The 20,275-nt window shown below is 40.9% G+C and overlaps 1 protein-coding gene across 2 annotated transcripts in view; it reads left to right on the top strand.

The window, feature by feature from the left end:
* The window catches only part of Ttc17 (tetratricopeptide repeat domain 17), a 108,939-nt gene that overhangs the window by 17,513 nt on the left and 71,151 nt on the right, over positions 1-20,275 (top strand). For both annotated transcript variants that reach the window (XM_023710703.1, XM_023710704.1), the window contains exons 2-15: positions 116-205; positions 1,756-1,925; positions 2,715-2,826; positions 3,059-3,190; positions 8,343-8,452; positions 9,103-9,247; positions 9,649-9,788; positions 11,912-12,072; positions 13,407-13,519; positions 15,627-15,773; positions 17,105-17,220; positions 17,376-17,541; positions 18,663-18,740; positions 18,972-19,196. In XM_023710703.1, coding sequence (XP_023566471.1) covers positions 116-205; positions 1,756-1,925; positions 2,715-2,826; positions 3,059-3,190; positions 8,343-8,452; positions 9,103-9,247; positions 9,649-9,788; positions 11,912-12,072; positions 13,407-13,519; positions 15,627-15,773; positions 17,105-17,220; positions 17,376-17,541; positions 18,663-18,740; positions 18,972-19,196 — 1,905 coding nt within the window. The remainder of the gene's footprint in view (positions 1-115; positions 206-1,755; positions 1,926-2,714; positions 2,827-3,058; positions 3,191-8,342; positions 8,453-9,102; positions 9,248-9,648; positions 9,789-11,911; positions 12,073-13,406; positions 13,520-15,626; positions 15,774-17,104; positions 17,221-17,375; positions 17,542-18,662; positions 18,741-18,971; positions 19,197-20,275) is intronic.

Genomic DNA, 20,275 nt, shown 5'->3' with positions numbered 1-20,275 from the left:
TGATTTTTACTGAGCAACTAGTGCTAATTATAGTGGTACTTGAACAAGCCTGTATTAATCTGAACAGAATTAGTGCAGTGTGAGTGTTGTTGACTTGCTGATTGCTTGCTTGCAGGTGGATTCACCAATGAACTTGAAGCACCCCCATGACTTAGTCATACTAATGAGACAAGAAACAACCGTTCACTACCTCAAAGAACTAGAGGTGAGGCGGGTGGGTGTGTGATCTGCGGCTCCGAGGAGCTGTGATTGTGTTCCAAGAAAACCCACAACATACGGTTTCTGAAGCTTATCGAAGTAATTTTTAAGTGGTAGTAAGATTGACTAACCTAGCGTGGCTATATGCCTGACCTTTCTTTTTTATTTATTTTATTTTAGGGAAGGGTCTACAGGGTGTTCAGGGTCTCACTGCTAGATCAGACTCATAGTGATCCGCCTGTTTACAACCTTACAAGTGCTGGGATTACAGGCTCAAGCCACCACGCTCAGTCTCATTTGCAGTCTCATAGCACCCCTGGGGCAGGGCTGACACACAGCGGGCCCAGGGATTGAACCCCAGCCCTTGCACCTGCAGGCGCTTTAATCCGCTGAGCTATTTTGCTGGTCCTTTTTTATTCATGTATTTATTTGTTTGTTTATTTATGTATTTATTTTGGCAGAACTGCCTTCTTTTTTATTCTTATCAGTAAGTATTCATAGCACACAGTGACCACATTCATTGCGGGGAACCTGTACTACCACACAGTGCATCCCAGCTCCTCTTCCCCTCCCCCCAAAGACTAACTTTTTTTTAATTTACCTTTTTTTGTTTGTTTGTTTAAACCAGAGTCTTGCTGTGCAGTTCAGGTTGACCTTAAATCCACTACTGAGTCCAGGCTGGCCTCAGACTCATAGCAATCGTTCTGCCTCAGCCTCCCCAGTACTGGGATTACAGGCATGCTCATTTGACCTTGAGTAGAATTTGTATGTTTTTTTCCCATCAAGTATGAAGGGGACATGGTAAAGAACCATGTGAAACAGAGCTCACTCAGTGGGTTTTTGTAAAAGCAGCAAGGCATACGATTTCGTACCTGAAACAGAGGGCAAAAAGTCCATGTGTAGGGAAAAAAGAGAGACAGAGTTCTTTATCAGGCTCAGAAGAACACAAGGTACACCAGGTGGGAAGATGTCAGTAAACATCAGTGGTCAGAGTTCTCAAAATGCACCATGCTTCAGTGGACAAAGTCCTCAAGGCATCTGGTGTAAGCGTTTGGGTGTCCTCAGAGGTCTCGGTGCTTGGAAGAGCCCATGCTCCATCTTACTTCTTTTACAACATCCTGTGTTGGCCGAGGACAGCCCTGGTGCTGAGCTGGAACAATGCCGCTGCTGACAGACAGGTTGGGTGCTGGCAAAGTCAGGCCTGAATCGAGCCTCACCGATAAAATCTGTGCTGGTACTCTTAAAAGAGGAACTTGGTAAAACAGGAAAAGGAAAAGCATTTTAATTGTAACTTATGCTCATGTACAAGTAATGAAAACTAATCTTGCTGTCTATATTCTATGGTTGAAGTAAAAAGTCTCCATCACTTGATGTCTTAAAAGCTTGAAACTTACAAGTGTAAAAAAGCTGTTCAGTCAAGCTTCAATTTTACATTTTTACGCAGAATCTGTTTCTGCTAATTTGGAGGATTCTCTTCTTGAGCATTCATTCTCCTTTGTCATCAGTGTTCTCTAGACTGAAATAAGAATTCATTCAGTTTTATTTTCTTCCCAATAGAAGCAGTTAGTTGCTCAAAAAATTCACATAGAAGAGAATGAGGACAGAGACACAGGACTGGAACAGAGACATAATAAGGAAGATCCAGACTGCATCAAAGCCCAGGTGCCCTTAGGGGACCTGGATCTGTACGACGGGACATACATAACTTTGGAGAGCAAAGACATCAGGTAACAAAGTGTCCTTCTAAAAATAAAGTTTTTATAAACAGATCTTTCTCGAAGCAGTAAGAAATTGTTTCTGTTGTGAGAATAAGCGTTCATCACAGGTGAATTCACTGAGATTTCAAAGTTCTAAATATATACTGTACATAGAGTTCTTATAAATCAACTAAAAAAAATTTAATACTACAGTAGAAAGTTGGGTGTTTCATAGTAAACAGTGAAATACAAGTGACTAGTTAACTTGAGGAAAAACATTTCTTAGAAATATCACGTAAGGACAAATTGGAACAGTGGTTTTCAGCTAACACACTGGAAAAAGTATTTATGTATTTGGTACAGGGTCCCACTACGCAGCTCAGACTCATAGTGATCTTCCTGTGTTCAGCCTCCCTAGCACTAGGATTATAGGCGTGCTCCACTATGCCCCATCTCAATGGCCAGTGAAGCACGTGGTGTGGAAAAAGTATTTAAAACTCAGTAACTAAAAATGCAAGGAGGCTGTACCTGGAAGCCTAAGTTGGTTTAACATTTCTAGGAAGAACGTAGCAGTGTTACACTATATCCATTTTAAAGACCACGGTCTTAACATTCTGTGAACTACTGCCATTTTCTAATTCTTGACTTCTTTAATTTGAATTCCCAAAATACCTGACTCCTTATACAGCTATGTAAAAAGGTACGAATATTGCTTAATATTGGTTATAAAGTTAAGGTACTGTAAGAATAGGACAATTTAATATTTCTTAAAGTACTGCTTATCCTTTTATTAAGTTTCTTGCTTCTCCTTAATTTTAGCCCTGAGGACTATATAGATGCACAGTCGCCTGTCCCTCCAGACCCTGAGCAACCTGATTGTACTAAAATTCTAGAACTTCCGTATAGTATACATGCTTTCCAGCACTTGCGAGTAAGTAGAGAACTGTACCGATTTCTGTTTTGTTTTCTTCATTTTTCTCTTCTCTGGTCTCTTGCTTATAAAAGCGTTTTCTTCTTTCGGTCCACACAGCTTTATAATTTGACAAATCTGTCCTACTTCTTAAAATACCTTCGAAATAAATGCTACAAGATCCTCAGTTATTTGTGACCCTTTATATCCTATCATCTCCTTTACCATGTTCTTCAATCTTTTTCTTTTCTAGGGTGTACAAGAGAGAGTTAATCTTTCTGCACCTCTATTGCCTAAAGAAGATCCAATCTTCACATACTTATCCAAGCGGTTGGGAAGGAGTATAGATGACATCGGTCACCTCATTCATGAGGGCCTGCAGAAGGTAAGTCGCCAGTGGCTCAGACAGCCAGAGACTGTGCAAACAGAAAGTACTCTTCTCTCAAAAAATGCCTGTCTACCAAAGCCTCATACAGTCATGGGGAGGGAGAGGGGGAAAGGGGGGGAGGGAGAAGGGGTACTTTTCAGAGGCAGCTGGATCTAGAGTTTGTGATTGATTTGTGGTCCAAAGCTAGAAGTAAGAGTGTGAGTGCTACATCTACCCTAGGTGGGTAGCCTGCATGCAGTATAATGGACAAAAAGAGGCTGGTCTTTCCGTCTTGCTGTTGCTGTCTTCCACAGCCATGAGCAGCTGCCCCTCTGCCTGTGCCACCCCGACTTGGAGCCAGATAGTTATGGACAGAAACCTCTACAAATTGAGCTAAATAAACCCTTCTCTTAGAAAAAGAAAAGAAAAAAAAAAAAAGGCCTGCCTTTTATGGTGCACATCTATAATCCCAGCACTCAGGAGGCTGAGGCAGGAGGATTGCCTCAAGTTCAGGGCTAACCTGGACTACATAGTGAATTAAAGGCCAGCCTGAACTACATAAAAGAACCTGTCTCCATGAAGGAAAAAAGTCTTCTCATTTGTATTTGTGCAAAGGACAGTCCAAAATTGTTATATTGATGTACACTACATTTCAAATGTGAATAGACTAGTTTCCTTTATCAGGAGGAGATACAAAGTTTTATCAAAATCATCAAAAAAGAAATAATACATTAATATATGCAACAAGGTTTAATAGGCTGGGAGTAGAAGAAAATTCAACAGTCATATCTGTACATAATACATAGATTATAATGAGCCAAAAAAAGAATCATCACCAACCATAAAATCCTCTGTAATTTTTTTTATTTTTAAGAAAACAGCTATTTAAAAATCTGTACTAGGGAACTGGGCATGGTGGCACAAACTGCAGTCTCAGCTACTTGGGAGACTGAGGCAGGAAAAACACATTAACCCACAAGTTTGAGACCAGTCTGGATAATATAGGGAGACACCCCACCACCACCACCACCCTTCCTCTATCTCAGGAAAAACAGTGAAAGAAACAGGAGATTATGTAGCAAAACTCAGGAATTTAAATGTATCGTTCAGGATGACATGGGAATTTAGAAAACAGTTTTGCTCTTCTGTATGCATAAGGAATGTCATAAAGTGCAGGTTAGTTTCTAAGTAATATTATAGTGATATTTAACAGAAGGCATACTTACATTGTTCATTGCATGCATAGCTCTGTATATCAAGAAAGGAATTTTTAGATAAAACTACAGAAATACTTTTAAGTGTGTTCTATGAGCATTTGTGAGGCTAAGGTACCGCCTTTCTGAAGGCAGTGTGAACAACTCACGTTGGCAGAACTGGAGGGGTCGCAGCAGAAAGCACATGGTGCTGTGCTGTCTCTGAGCGCTGTAACCTCCCAGCCCCTCCCTGTGTTCAGCAGCCTGGCTGAAAGTGTCTGCACTCTGGCATTAGCAGGTTTTATTGCGAAATCGTCAGCCTGCAGTGGTGAACTCACTGTCTAGCCCTTCTCTCTGAGACTGTAGCAGGTGGAGGGGAAGAAAGTTCAGCGCTTAGCAGGGCTGTTTTTCAGGACGAGCACCTGTGCTAAAGCCACCTGTGCTCCTAGCCCTGTCATCTCCATAGCATACAGAAAACACACCTGTCACTCTTGGATTCCTTTAGGAGCTGTGTGTCAGGAACCTGGGACAAAGATATTTTTCCATACCACAGACTGAGAAGCCTGAAAAACAAAAATACATTTCCTGTGGTTCTAGAGGCTGAGAAGCCTGAGGTCATCGGGCCTCGGTTTGGTTCCTGGTGGAGCCTGACGACCCGACTTTCAGATGGCACCCTTCTCATTATGTCCTCTTGTGCCCTGCTGTCTGTGCACACAAGATGTGCATGTAGAGAGAGGACAGGCTTTGTCTTCTCTTCTTCTGAGAGTACTGACTTTACTGATCCCAGCCCCCACTGCTTCTGACCTCACGTACCCCTGATCTCCTGCTTACGAGCCCTGTAGAACTCAGGGAACACAGGCATTCATTCAGTCCGTACCTCGTGTGTCACAGCAAAATCCAGACCAAAGTAGCTCAACTCTGGTGAGCAGGAGGGCGGATGGTAGGGAGTGAAACAGAGAACAGACCAGGGCCAGAGTATGTGGGCTCTGAAAACCGGTGTTAGGGGTTTAGATTTTATTCCAGGTGTCTGGGAAGCTGGACCAGAGGAGTGTTGTGACTCAGTTAATAGTTTTTAAGAGATGACTCTAAATACTGTATGGGAAAACGGCTGCAGGTCCTTTGGACTGGGAACTGTTAGTGGTGCAGATGGAAGGACCTGAGCTTCAGGGCATACTCAGGAGTGTCAAAGCTGGTGAGTCATGGTGAGGAATGAAGGCGGACGCAGAACAAGGAGAACCCACCAATTTGACCTGGGCAGCTTGAAGGAGAAGCAGGGCTTGGTTATTAAATTTGAAATTCCTGTGAGAGTTTAGGATTCCGGGGAGATCAGAGCTGGGGGCGCAGATAGAATGATTGTTGCGTGAGAAATATGCAGAGCCCTGCCCGGGGTGGAAGATGCAGTTAGAAGCCTGGCTCCATCCTGGGGGACCCCCACCTGGGGCTCTGAAGACAGCGAGAAACCCAAGTGGGGTCCCAGTGAACATGGTTCCCTGAGAGCCAAGGAGAAATGCTCACAGGAGGCAGAGAGCAACTTACAGTAACATCAGGCCATGTGAAGATTTGGGGGCGCTCTGTTAAGCGGCCTTATAGAAAGGCTCTTCCTTGTATTTCTCTTTCCTCCAGATGCTGTGTTGGGTGGAGTGCTCTGCTAGCATGATCTTTTGAAGAGTTCGCATAGAATGTTTAATTGAACTCCTTGTGTCATTGTACAATATCAAGTCTGAATGTGAAAGTTAGAAGTAAAAGCATTTGTCAATTTGAGGGAAAACAGTCTTCTCAACAAAGCTACCAAGAAGAAGACAAAACCTGTCCCTCAGTTATGAAGGAATGTGCTGTCCCTTTAGCAGACACGCAGAGCAGAAGTTCATGTCAATCTGCTCATAGTGCTACATCTGATCATATCTGCTGAAAAATCATGTCTTCCTTAAGCTTAGAATGCCTAGATAGGAATAATGCCAAGTTATTCTTATTTAATCTTTAAAATATTTTTAAATAACTGTATATTAACCTATATTACCAAGAATTTTTTAAAAAATGAAATAGCTGACCATGTCAAAAATTCAGACTTTATAAAAATCTGTAAGAGAAAGTGAATGTTATCATCAAAACTTGCTTTTATAATATGTTTCTTGGGGGCCAACCAAGTAGCTCAGCGGATTAAAGCCCTTGCAAGTAGGCACAGGGGCCGGGGGTCTGATCCCTGGGCCACCATGCCGGCCCAGCTCCCTGGGGCATGCTGAAATGGTGGTTGAGACTGGGCGTTGTGGCACACACCTATAATCCCAGCTCTTGGAAGGCTGTAAACAGGCAGATCACAAGTCTGATCTAGTAGTGAGACCCTGAACACCCTGTAGACCCTTCCCTAAAATAAAAGAATAAGATAGAAAAATGTTTCTTAGATTTTGATTATTGCATATTTGTAGTTAAAGCTTTATGCCCGCAGGATTTATTAGTGTGAGTGTATGGGTCAAAGGGTAACGACAGTTTTAAAGCTTTGTATGTATACTTTGTCAGATTATCCCCAGCAGTGCTATAGTATCTTAACATTTGTATAGTTAATACGTGAAGCTAATGTACAGTACCGTGTAGCTACCTGTGAGGTACTGACATTCTTTCTAATCTTTGCCACTTCGTAACGAAACTTGCAGCTTTTAAGTGTTTATGACATTAGATGGTTCATATGCTTATTGGCTATCGAGCATTTTTTGTCTGTTCATATTTTTAGCCCATTATCTTTTTTTTCTTTGTCTTTATATTTAGATATTTAATGAGCTCTTTATAAAGCTATTAAACCTGACTGTCATATACAGAGTCCACCAAAACAATGTATGCATCTGAAAAAACTTCTATAAATACTTTAATGCTAAATTTATTGAGACATCCTGAGATTAATACAAGTTACCTTTGGCCTCTCTAATTACAAGAGGCACTCACAACAGTGCCCATTAGCTTCCAAACATGTATTATACCATGAACTACCTTTTTTTTTTTTCTGACTATATGTTTCCCAGTTTATTTTAAACATTATGATTTTTTTCCCTAAGCAGAAATTTAAAGTTTTGACTACTTGAGTTTAAACTGAGTTTTTGACCTGGTTCAGTTTAGTATTTTGACTTTTTTTTTTTTTTTTTTTTTTTTTTTGGTAGTACTTGTACAATGGGTTGAACCCAGGACCTTTTACATATTAGGTAAGCTCTTTAACACTGAGCTACATACCTAACCCCTTTTTTTTAGGAGAATTTTACTGAGTTGCGCAGGCTAGATTCAAATCAGCAATCCTCCTACCTCCACCACCCAAGCAGCTGAGATCAAAGGTATTTGTCACCCATCCTAGCAATATTTTGACCTTTAGATAGTCAAAGTTCAACATATATTAGAGGACAAAAAGTCCCAGCCTCAAAGGAAGAAGTATATCTGAACTTTTTGTTTAACTTGGCAAAATAATAATGTATACTTAAGATTTCATTTTTAACAATGTAAAGCTTTCAGTTAGATTCTAAATACCCTTAAAATGACAAATAAAAATTCATCTATCACAAAAGCATGAGCCTATTTGCTAAAATGTCTATCTTCATTCAGATATTGCCGAAACAAAAAATTTTATAAAACATTAATTCCAGGAATTTCTTATTAAAGCCACTGGCATTTCCAAACAGTTAGGTAAGCCCTAACTTCTGAAGTCCTGAGGTAGGGTCCAGCAGGTTGTGGCAACATGATGAGATTTCCAACTGCTCCCAGCCTGGAGCTGGATGATCTTTCTACGAAGATCATGCCTGGGGGTCCTCTGTAGCTCATACCCAGGCTGCCGTATGGACAGAGAGAGCTTGTTCATACTTCTGCTTTGGTATGCCTCTTAACTAGTCTTGCCTTTCTTCATCTTGAAGTTCAGAAGAGCCAGAGTATTAATGATGCTCATTTTGATCATTTTCAGTTAAAGAAACTGAGTTGCATCGATTATTGTTCTGTTTAATCTCTAGAACTCTTCCTCATGGGTACTATATAACATGGCTTCATTTTACTGGAGGATAAAAAATGAACCGTATCAAGTCGTGGAATGCGCCATGCGAGCGCTTCACTTCTCCTCTAGGTAAGAGTTCTCTGCATCTGTGCCTCTTGACTTTCCACTTTACTCAGGACAGTTAAAGACATGAGACAAGAAAGTAGCTGTAGTCCACTCACTTTCTCTTACTCAACAAAATTAGTCCCAGCACAAAAGTTGAGAGTGATAATTGTGCAATAACTGTACTTTCCAATTTCCAGGAAGGACAAATATGTATAAGGTAGATGCCTTGTGATTCGCTTGAGACATGCATGCACACACCTTGACTAGAGGAATTATTGTAAACTTAACATTTCTTAAAACCCCTAAATGAGTTATAAAATCATAAAGTGTCTGCCAGATCTTAATCTTTGTGGCAAAATATATAATTTTCAGATTGAGTAAGCACCATTACTAATTTACAAATGAAGCACTAGGATTCTTACTCTCTCTACCCATTAACAGACTAGAAAGGTTTTCCTAAGCCTAGTGACTTTATTTATTTATTTATTTATTTTTTCAGAACCGGGGATTGAACTTGGGCCCTTGCGCTTGCCAGGGAAGCGCTTATTCCACTGAGCCATCTCCCCGGCCCCTTAGCCTAGTGACTTTAAATGTCATGTTTCCTTGTCAGCTAATGGTGCGTGATCATGGTGCACATGCTTTTCTCCTAACATTTAGTTATGTCTCTTCTTTAGGCACAATAAGGACATTGCCTTGGTCAACTTAGCTAATGTTCTCCACAGAGCACACTTCTCTGCTGATGCCGCGGTTGTGGTCCATGCTGCTCTGGACGACAGCGACTTCTTCACCAGCTACTACACACTGGGAAACATATATGCGGTACGTACTCCTTTTGGTTTCATGAGCTGTACCAGTTTTTACTTTGGGGGATTTTTGTCTTCTCAAAAGAATGTTTCTCTTACCCTTCTTCCTTTGCTCTGGACAATGGAAAAGAAAAAATTAAGGGGATCAATCCAATACTAGATCATTAATGGTCCTGGTCTCTTTGGCAAAAAAGAAAAGTGACTACACAGATTGGAATTCTGTGCAGGATATACCCTTAAGCACAGCAGTGCCCTTGTATAATGGGGATTTGGTCACTGGTAAAAGTAATGTTTACTGCAGAATGAAATGTAGATGTGCTTTCATAAATCATGAGGGTTTTCAACAGATGCGGCGAAGCCCTGACTTACCTGTCTTCCCCCTTGTGTACGTGTGTGTGTGTGTTTTTGTCTCTTCAGATGCTTGGGGAGTATAACCACTCAGTGCTCTGTTATGACCATGCTTTGCAGGCCAAACCTGGGTTTGAGCAAGCTATAAAGAGGAAGCATGCTGTCCTATGTCAGCAGAAACTGGAGCAGAAATTGGAGGCTCAGCATAGGTAATTAGGGAGAACAAATCACCGAAGTACTAGATCATTAGGCGGACCTGTAGGTTATTATCACTGTCTACTTGATTGTGAGAATTAAGAAAGAAATTCCTTCATAACTGGAAGTCCTATTACTTTTTTCCAAATCCAAGTGTTTTAGCACAATTCAGTGATTGTATATGGGACTCTAACACCATTGATTCCAGGACTTAGGGAGGGTTTGCACTTAGTTTTCCGTGATTTTAATCATGAATGACTACTCTGAAGGTAGATGGAGCTGGGAAGCCTGCAAGGTACAACAGTCCTGTTGATGACATTTTTATTTTCATAGACTTAATTGTAGCAGTAAAATCACATGTAATTCGGTATTTGATCTTTTTCCCTTTGGGCTCCTAAGGTTGGACTATTCTTTTTTTTTTAGTTAAGTGTCATTGAGAGACATTATGTGACCCACATTTTAATCAGACTTATGTGTTAAATTATGCAGTAATGGAATTTCTTATACTTGGTCCTTGCAGTATACTTAATAAAATATGTTTGATTCCATAAATAATAGAGACAGTTAAAAACTTCACATAACTCAGAAGTAAATTATTCATTTCAGGATTAGCTTTAATATTTTGTGTGTATTTTGTTATTATAGGATTAAATGTCACTTAGAGCCCATTAAATTTTTATGTTTACATCTGCTGCTTAAGCATATGTACTATAAAAAAATGAATGATAACTTGCCTATTTTGTCAGGCTCCTGTTATATCTACTTAGAACTTATCTTGGTTGAGTTTCTTCAAATTTTATGTTCTCAGTAATTGAGCTTATTGTTTTTACACAATTCTAAAGATCCTAAGTCTCCATATGGTACAATGTAGACGGTAATAAAGTTTTGGTGATGTAATTAATCAGGTAGCTGATTTTTTAAATCAGATGGTAAAAAATATTTCTATGCAAAGTTTTTATAGCTTTCCCCAAAATGTATAAAACAAGAAGACAGAGTGTAAAGGCAGGGTACTATGGTCCTAAATCTTACCTGTCTTTAGGCTAAACCAAAAGAAAAAACCAAGAAAAGGATTCTAGGAAAGCTTTGAATGACCGTGGAACTAATACAGATTTTGTGGAGGGAAGTAGAGTTCCTATATATGTAAATGTCCATCGAGTGTTGTAATTTTTATTTTATTTATTTATTTATTTATTTATTTATTTATTTTTGTGGAACCAGGGACTGACCTCAGGCCCTTGCGCTTGTCAGGCAAGTGCTTATTCTTCTGAGCTATCTCCCCAGCCCCTGTAATTTTTATTTATGATGTTTATCCTTTTTTACCTTCTATTTAACCAGATGCTTTATTTAGCCATTTGTTGACTGACCTAGCAGTGCTGGGATGAAACCTGACATATGCTAGACATATACCTTACCACTAAACTCCAATCCCCAGCCCTCAATTTATCTGTTAACTGATATAAAAAAAACATAAAATTATACATTTTCATGGGGGACCATGTGACATTGCCATACATGGACACTTTGTATAATGTTTACTTCAGGGTAACATCTATATTCCACCATGAAGCTATGGTAACTTTGACAATGTCTTTTTTTTTTTTTTTTTTTTTTATTGTTTTGTTTTGTTTTTTGGTGGAACCAGGGATTGAACTCAGGCCCCGTTGTGCTTGCCAAGCAAGCACTTACTCTACTGAGCCATCTCCATGGCCCCCAACAGTGTCGTTTTGCTGATGGCTACAGAGAAAGTGAGCATCAGAGGATCAGGTTTTGGGGAGAGGCATCATTCAGCTCTGAGGGGACCGGCGAGCCCCCTTGGGCCACCTCTCCACTCATCTCCCAGAGTGGTACCCGGGGGCGCAGGACAGCCTGATGTGTTTTCTATGGCAGCTCAAAAACACAGCGCCAAATTCGATGTTGAGATGGTGGTCATTAAAAGAAGGGGTTTGTGTTCACATCTTGTCCTCAGGCTTAGTGAAGAACAACATCTACTGTTTTTTTGCCTTACTATTCTTGAACTTGTGTACAAGGTTTTAGAATGTTAAAAAGGAAAAAAGAATTCCTGCTAAGAATCAGAAATACTGTGCCTCTAAGTAAAATTCATGATTTTAAAGTTCTTTTTTTATACTGAAAAATGAAGATCCCTCCAGCGCACACTGAATGAGTTAAAAGAGTATCAGAAGCAGCACGACCACTACCTGAGACAGCAGGAGGTCCTCGAGAAGCACAAGCTCATTCAGGAGGAGCAGATCCTAAGAAATATCATCCACGAGACTCAGATGGCCAAAGAAGCGCAGTTAGGTGAGTGGCGACTCCACGTAGAGACGGGCCAGGGCACGCCTTGGTAGTGAGGCCCGCTTTTTCACGCAGCCTTAAGTGCGTTAATGGCTTTCCTAGATCTGACGATCAAGCCTCCTCATAGTGGTTATACAGGAAAACAAAAGCCAGGTCTTTAGGGGTTAGGAATCTTGTATTTTTTCAACTGTAATCAGTCTCCAGGAGACTGTTGAAATGCAGATCCTGACTCGCGCACAGGTCTGAGGAGGGCTTGAGAATTTCCTAAGATGTGCACACATCTGAACCGCTGGGTGTAAAACCTGCCCTGGGACTGCGGAGGCCATACACTGTGCGACGAAGCCAGGTGCCTATGGAAACAGCACATGCGTACTCTGGCTGACCTGGGTGGGAAAGCCGAACATCCTGTTTTTTTCCTTGGCCCCTTAAAATCAAACACCATTTTAGAAGACTTTTAAACTAGAAGTTGTCTCAGGTTGGCATTCTTAACCTGGCCAGTGGATTCATTTCAGGGGACTCTGAAATCATTTCCAAACTTGTATGTGGAATTGTTTATGAACACATCTTTTTTTCTGGAAAGTGCTATGTAGCTATTATTAAAATTTTAGTGTTTATGACCCTGAAAATAGAATCACTAGTGACCCTAATGGGAAACTTAAGTGAGCAGAGATCAATGACTCAGTTATTTCTAGAATATTTTGTTTGGATTAAATCCCAAATGAGCAGATCTGGCAAGTTGACACCAGACACTAAAGTTAGTAGAGCCCCTTAAATTACATCCTCCTCCCTTGAAAATACACTGGTCTCACATGCTTCTTAGCTTTTGGACCTTCTCTCTGAACATTTTATGTGCTATTTTGAGTATGAATAATACATTCAGTCTTTAACATGGTTTGTTGCTGAGTCTATTCTAAATTGTAGTCAGAGCTCGTTCATATAAATTTGGAACAGAATTAGGAAATGGGGGGGCCTAGGAGATAGCTCAGCAGCACAAGCACCTGCTGGGAAATATATAGGACACAGTCTCTCCAGAAACATAACCAGAGGCCTTTGGAACTACATAATCAATAGCTTTTACTATCAGAGTATACTTGACGACGAGATACCTCAGCAGTCATCTAAGGGAGCACCTCAGCTTTACAAATGGAGAAGCTGAAGCTTCTTTGGAATAATTTGATTTAGTTGGTAACCAATGTTCTGTATACAAATGCCTTCTGAGTAGGCCACGTGCTGGGCTCTAAGGCACATGGCGTGGAGACGGAATGCCTGGGGCTGAGGAAAGTGGGCAGGCATTGCTGCTGCCCGTGCTCATCGCTCCTGTGCTTTCTGTCTCATTTCAGGAAATCACCAGATATGCCGGCTGGTCAACCAGCAGCATAGTTTACATTGCCAGTGGGACCAGCCTGTGCGCTACCATCGAGGCGACATCTTTGAAAATGTGGACTACGTGCAGGTCTCTTTCTTGGTCTCTTCTGCTTCTTACTAGTTTTTGTATATCTGAGAGTAATACCATGTTTTCTTCCCTTGATTCCTTGTATATCTGACCCCTAAAATTTGTGTTGTTTAAATCTTTCAGATTTTTGACTGTTATCTTTGTGAAGTTAGATTTTGTTGTGAGTACTCAGTTGCCTCCTGGATAATGTGCTGTTCCTCGAAGTACCACCCATGAATGCCTGGGCATGTGCATTTGGTTCTTCTCTCCTTTAGCATGGGAACTAGAATTGAACTGTTGTTACTATTTAACTGAAAACTTTTATCTCACCTCTAAAGCTATTATAGAAAACCTGCCTGAATTTGAAAGTGCTCTTTCCTGAAATCATCAATCTAATTAGTTTGCCTCAACCAAAAACAAAATTATCATTATCTACAGAGAATGTTTATTGAGCACTATTGCTAGATGCATACTTTCTGTCACCTTTTGGTCTCTGTATATACACACATACATACACAGAGAGTAGACATGTTCACACAAGTACACATCTATGCACACACACCATCCTAGCCTAATATAATGATACAGAATAGCATGAAACTGTTGCTGATGCTGAGTAAGTAACACAGGGAATAAGCACAACCAGAATTCCCAATCTCTTATAAAAGGATACTGGAAATAAAACAATATTCATACTGTGTTGGGTAAGAACTATCATGACTAATCAGAAATAGAGATATTTCCAGAGATAAGCAGCTTAGAAAAGAAACCAGGAAGGTGTCCGTAGGTGGATAAATCATAAACTTAGAGCCTTTTTAATCTGAAGAAATCCAAACTGCATTGGGGAAGAGTAAAAAGCAAAATTAGCAGGTTGTCTGAGAACGGAAATAGTAACATGGACCAAAAGCTTTCTCTTAATGTTGGTGACAGTTGCTTAACACTATCCTGTTTGGTTTTCAAGAGAAGGAATAAAGGAAGGTCAGACTCAAGAAATCTGGGACTATAGCTCCTAACTAAATCTAAGCATTTTAAGGGGGGAATGGGGGATATTTAGAAATGAAATAGATTAAAGCTCATTGTGACTTGTGAATGTTTTTAGTGATCTCAAAACTCTATACCAGTGTAGCTTCCAGTAATCTATATTCATAAAATTTCATACTACTCTCTAATGTCTTTTTACTCTTAAAGGCCGAGGGCTACAAATTCATCATATTCATTTCTTTTTCACCTGTCTTCGCTATTCCCTTCCATCTCTGGTCCTGTTCTCCTTATCTAGTGAGGTTTCAGAAACACGTAAGAACTACGGTACCTTACGGTGTATCAGACCTGGCTTTGCCTTGGCATAGAAGAAGGCTGTGTGCTGTGTCCTTTTATTTCCTAGTTTCCCCAGCACTTCTAAAGCTTATATTTGGAATTGGTTGACAAGAGCCTATAATCTAAGCAGCAGCTATCTAAACCCTTAAACGTGCTGTCTTCCTTGGCTTTGCCCACCACACAGTCATGTTATAGAGTGGTGGTCACTTTTGTCTAGGTGAGGGAGGGGCATCATGAACCAAATATCTAAGTTAGTTACTCATGAAACTTAAAAGAATAAACTATAGGGCCAGCCAAATAGCTCAGCGGATTAAAGCTCTTGCAAGCAAGTACAGGGGCCCGGGGTTTGATCCCGGGACCTGCCATGCCAGCCCCACCCCCAGGGCGCTCCAAGAAGTCAGTTGAGACTGGGCAAGGTGGCGTGTGCCTGTAATCCCAGCTCTTGGGAGGCTGTAAACAAGCAGATCACTACGAGTCTGATCTAGTAGTGACACCCTGAACACCCTGTAGACCCTCCCTTAAAATACAGAGGAAAAAAAAAAAAAAGAATAAACTATAGAAAGGAAGTAAAGGACAGAAAAACAACGTATGCTGCTTTTCTCATTCTAGTAGCGAACTTGACTGAAAATCACCAACTGCATTTTCCGTGAGAGAATACTGCTCTTAAACTTAAGAGAGCTGGTTACTTCCATGCTGACCTTCTTTCTAATTTCTTAGTAACTGTGAATATTTAAATAGCCTTTTGAAATTTTAGTTAAATCTTGGTCCTTACTGCTTTTCCACTGACAACTGAGTTAAGGTTTTCATTTTCTAGTTTGGAGAGGATTCGTCAACCTCCAGTATGACATCTGTGAACTTCGACATTCCAGCAAATCAGAGCGACATCAGTGATTCCATTAAGTCTTCCCCGGTAGCCCACTCCGTTCTTTGGATCTGGGGCCGGGACTCTAATGCATATAGGGTAAGTTTGTAGAGATAGGGTTGAGTTTTCTCCCACCATCAAGACCTCTTAAAGCAACGCCCTTGACCCCAGTGGTGATGTTGGCCCCATCCCCGTTGCGCTTGATGCACCAAGCAGTTATCAAGTAGGAGTCGTCTGTTAGATGGGAGAGGAGTCAGACACAGATTTTGCCAAGTGGGGCAGAAAAAAAATGCTGATTTCAGTTCAAAGCTTTGTGATTTGAATGCGCTCCTGCCATCTCAGCCTTCTGGAGGCTGAGCCAACACGATCACGAGTGGAGGCCAGGCTGGGCTGCAGGCTGTGCACAGCTTTACACTCTGAGTACACCTGCAAGCTAAACTCAACTGAAGGGTCTGCTTGTACATATTTAACAAACTTTCTTTTACTGCATTCCCCTGTGGGGCTGGCTGGCGCTAGGAATTTCACAGACAAGTGCCTGACTTGGAGCTTACCTTCTAATGAGAGATAACAGTGAACAAGCTGACAGATACATGCAGTTAGGCTGGCTATGAAGAAATGTGTGCTGGCTGATAACAGGGCCAAGTGTGAGGACAGAGCCCGTGTTATTTTATTCACTACTTCAGGATTTAACAAAATTTAAACAGGTATTTAGATTTAATTTTAATATAAACTTCTCAAAGTTTGGTAGCTTCAGGATATAATTTTAGCTGGCCTCTAGTATAGTTATTTAGATTTGGAAAAATGAACATTTTATAAGTAAAAAAATAATTGTTTACTTTGGTGTTGGCAAAGAAAAGTACTTCCTTGTGCCAATTTTGTAAGCATCTGTGTGCTTTCGGGTAGAAGTACAAACTGAACCCAAAGTTGATGTAAGCAGAAAGAAAAATTGTCCTTTTGGGAAGTCCCAAAAAAGGGTAAAACTTGAGGTTTATCCGGCCCTCACTCAGGAGTATCATCAGTGACTTGTTTCTTTCCTTTTCTTCTTTGCTGTCCCAGACACACTATTGGTTCCATCAAAAAAAATCTGTTTTCCTGATGGTCATAAGATGACAGCAAAGGCAGCGACTTGGACATTCTTCTATTCATATGTAGCAGAAGAAACTGAGACGTGGTGTCCTTTCCCAGAACCCCCGGCATATGTGTCTCACTGGCGCAGCTGGCTTGGGTCTGCCCAACCTTCAGCCAGCCTGTGGGGAACAGGTGGAAGAAGCTACAGTAGCGGGAATTCTATAGGCTCAAACGCCATGCAGTTACCCTAAAATACCACATTCTGTTCAGTTATCCTACTGTACCCAGATCATTTTAGCAGTTTAGCATGTTGAAATAGTCGATCTAAAGAAATGTTTTGAGCAGTTTTGTTTCCTTCTTAGGACAAACAGCATATGGTATGGCCTAAAAGAGCAGACTGTGCCGAGAGCTACCCCAGAGTCCCCATTGGCGGGGAATTGCCAACGTATTTTCTGCCTCCGGAGAACAAAGGACTCAGGCAAGTTCTGATGGATTTGGCAGAGCACCTGATTCTGCATGACTGTCACCTGGCAGTTCTTTGCAAGCACCAGCCTTGGACTTGAAAGGTTAAGTCTAATCTTGAACTCACCCAAACTTTGAAAATGTGAATCTTGTTCCTTTTTCTTGTGCCAGGATCCACGAGCTCAACAGTGATGATTATTCTTCAGAAGAGGAGGCCCCAACCCCTGACTGTTCCATAAGTGACTTCAGAAAAAGCCACACTGTGTCCTCCTTAGTCAAAGAATTAGAGGTCCGCATGGATCTGAAAGCCAAAATACCAGATGACCATGCTCGAAAAGTAAGGCTCCCTCAGGCTGATGTCTCTTGCATTCCATTCTGGGTGACTTCCGAAGCCGCTTTGATGGAACAAGAATTTGATAGAAGTCAGCTGTAGAGCTTTACATTTATAAGATGCAAGGATAGAGTTAAAGAATTGCAGTGATTGAGAAGTCAGTTGTGCTGAGAAGGGAGTGCCAGGCAGGTGTTCCTCGGGACTGCTGTTTGCACAGACCAGCTGAGCAGTCTATTCCTCTAACCTGCGGGTGCCAGAGAGGAGCAGCAGGAGCACCTCACCCAACCACGCCCATCTCCCTGAGGCCGTCCTGATCCCTTCAGCCCACTGTGCACTCCCTGGCCCTCAGCAGTTTATATAACTTGAAAGTTTGAAGGTTGGGTTTCCCTGGCCTTATCAACCCTGCTTGGGCCACATGAGGTCCTTAGGCATGTGTATCTATTTGTCAACCACTCTGTAAATAAATTGCTTTAATTCATATTAGCTATGACTAAGTATATTTTATTACAGAATGTTGACCTATGGCGTAGCTTTTTACTGCCAAAAAAAAGACCATCGTGACCACCTTTTTAAAAACTTTAAAACTATAAGCAGTTACTACTCATGGTCTGTAAACATTTACTGAAAAAACATATCATTTTCCAGGTCCTGTTTTGTGTATCTGAAATGCAGAAATAAGTAGAGTATGGTCTTTGCATGAGAGTTGCTCACAATTACCTAAAAACTACAAGAAAATAAAATAGGTTAGGGGAAATTTGCTACTTTCCAATGAGGGAAGACAGGGTTTTATTACACCAAGTACTGCAGATTATCTTCTAAATAACTTCTCACTAGGTTCTTGTCACTTAGGTTGACTTCACTGGGATAAGGTAAATTACCATGTATGTGTGGGGGTGGCGTGTGGACGTGTACTTTTGTTGGTTACAGTAACCTAGTGTGTACATGTGAACAGGTCAGCAGCTGTTGGTATGTCAGTGAGCCCATGTTCTATATATGATAAATATGTTGTTAGAGTAACTGTTCCTAAGCTGTTCCCTTCCAAGTAAAGACTACCATCCATAGAAATTCTTTTCAAATGTCTTCCCTTTTATTTTCAATTAAGTTGGTCTTCCTTTTGATGTTTCCAGATTTTGCTTTCCCGTATTAATAACTATACTGTCCCGGAAGAAGAAATTGGGTCTTTCTTATTTCATGCTATCAATAAGGTGAGTCGTCGATTTTGGACACCTGAAACTTACTGTGCTTGGTGATTGTGACTAAAAATTAAAATGTGGACTTCGCAGTTTAGCTCAGTGGCACAGCGCCCACGTGGTAAGCGAGAGGTCCTGAGTTCAGTTGCCTGTATCAAGAATGAATGAATGTTAAAATGTACTTACTAAAGGTCCTATTCAAGCATGTTATTTTTTTAACTGACTGAAGCATTTTGATGTTTCTAGCCCAATGCTCCCATCTGGCTCATACTCAATGAAGCTGGGCTCTACTGGAGAGCAGTGGGAAACAGCACATTTGCTATTGCGTGTCTTCAGAGGGCCTTGAACCTAGCTCCACTTCAGTACCAGGACATTCCTCTTGTCAACTTGGCCAACTTGTTGATTCACTACGGCCTGCATCTTGATGCCACTAAGCTGCTGCTTCAGGCTTTGGCTGTCAATAGCTCAGAGGTGAGGAGGGAGTGATGGATGGAGGGATTTTAGCCTTATATACTGGTAGGGGTGGGAGGTGGATGATCTCAGTTTTGTAATACAATTTCTGTTTTTCAAGAAAGGGCATAAAATGTCATGTTTTGTTTTTCAGAGCAGGTTCTGCATGCTTCAAGTGTGAGCATGAAATATGTCTTTGCTTTTTAATGTTAAAATGTAATAGCTAAGTGGATTAAAGCACCTGCAAGCAGGCACAGGGCCCGGGGGTTCAATCCCTGAGCCTGCCATGCTGGGCCTGCCGTGCTAGGTCCACACCAGGGCAGGCTGAGACAGCAATTGAGACTGGGCATGGTGGTGCATGCCTGTAATCCCAGCTTCTGGGAGGCTGTAAACAGGCAATCGCTACGAGTCCAGTCTAGTAGTGAGAATCTGAACACCCTATACACCCTTCCCCTAAAAAAATTTATAATTACACAGTCAACTTTTTAAAAATCTTACATTTTAAAAAAGAATGATACAGCTGTGAAAATATGCTGCCACCTTTTGTGTCAGCTGGAAACACCTGATTCTTTATCTTACTCATCACTACTTAATACTGTAGTACTGTACAGCATGAATTTATAGGTATACTTACAATGTCCAAACCAGAGCACAGGGGGCCAGGGAGATAGCTCAGTAGAGTAAGCGCTTGCCAGTGCATGAGTTCAATCCCCGGTTCCGCCAAAAAAAATAACAATACAAACCGAGCTCAATTTCAATATTGCTTTGATAAGAATATGTAGGTAGATTAATATTCACCTCCCACATGAAGTCACTGGTTCTAATATCAAAGGTTCCACTTTTTTTTATTTTAAATTCTATTTTATTTTTTATTATATTTATTTTTTATTGAGATAAATATGAATGAGAGTTTCACAGCTGACTAATAGGACAGTTTTGATGATCAATACACTGTACCTTGTTATCTTCTTAGTGGTTATCCATAGTACAAGAAGCAGACAGGATAGTCTGTCCAGACACTGTTAGTACACCTCTTTCTTCTCGTTGAGTTAAGCGAAAGTAGCTGTAAATTTACCCTATTTTGTATATATAAATACAAA

The sequence above is a fragment of the Octodon degus genome, unplaced genomic scaffold, assembly GCF_000260255.1.
Source record: "Octodon degus isolate 3935 unplaced genomic scaffold, OctDeg1.0 scaffold00018, whole genome shotgun sequence".
Lineage (NCBI taxonomy): Eukaryota > Metazoa > Chordata > Mammalia > Rodentia > Octodontidae > Octodon > Octodon degus.
The sequence above is the reverse complement of the archived record's forward strand: the minus strand, read 5'-3'. Positions and strand labels throughout refer to the sequence as shown.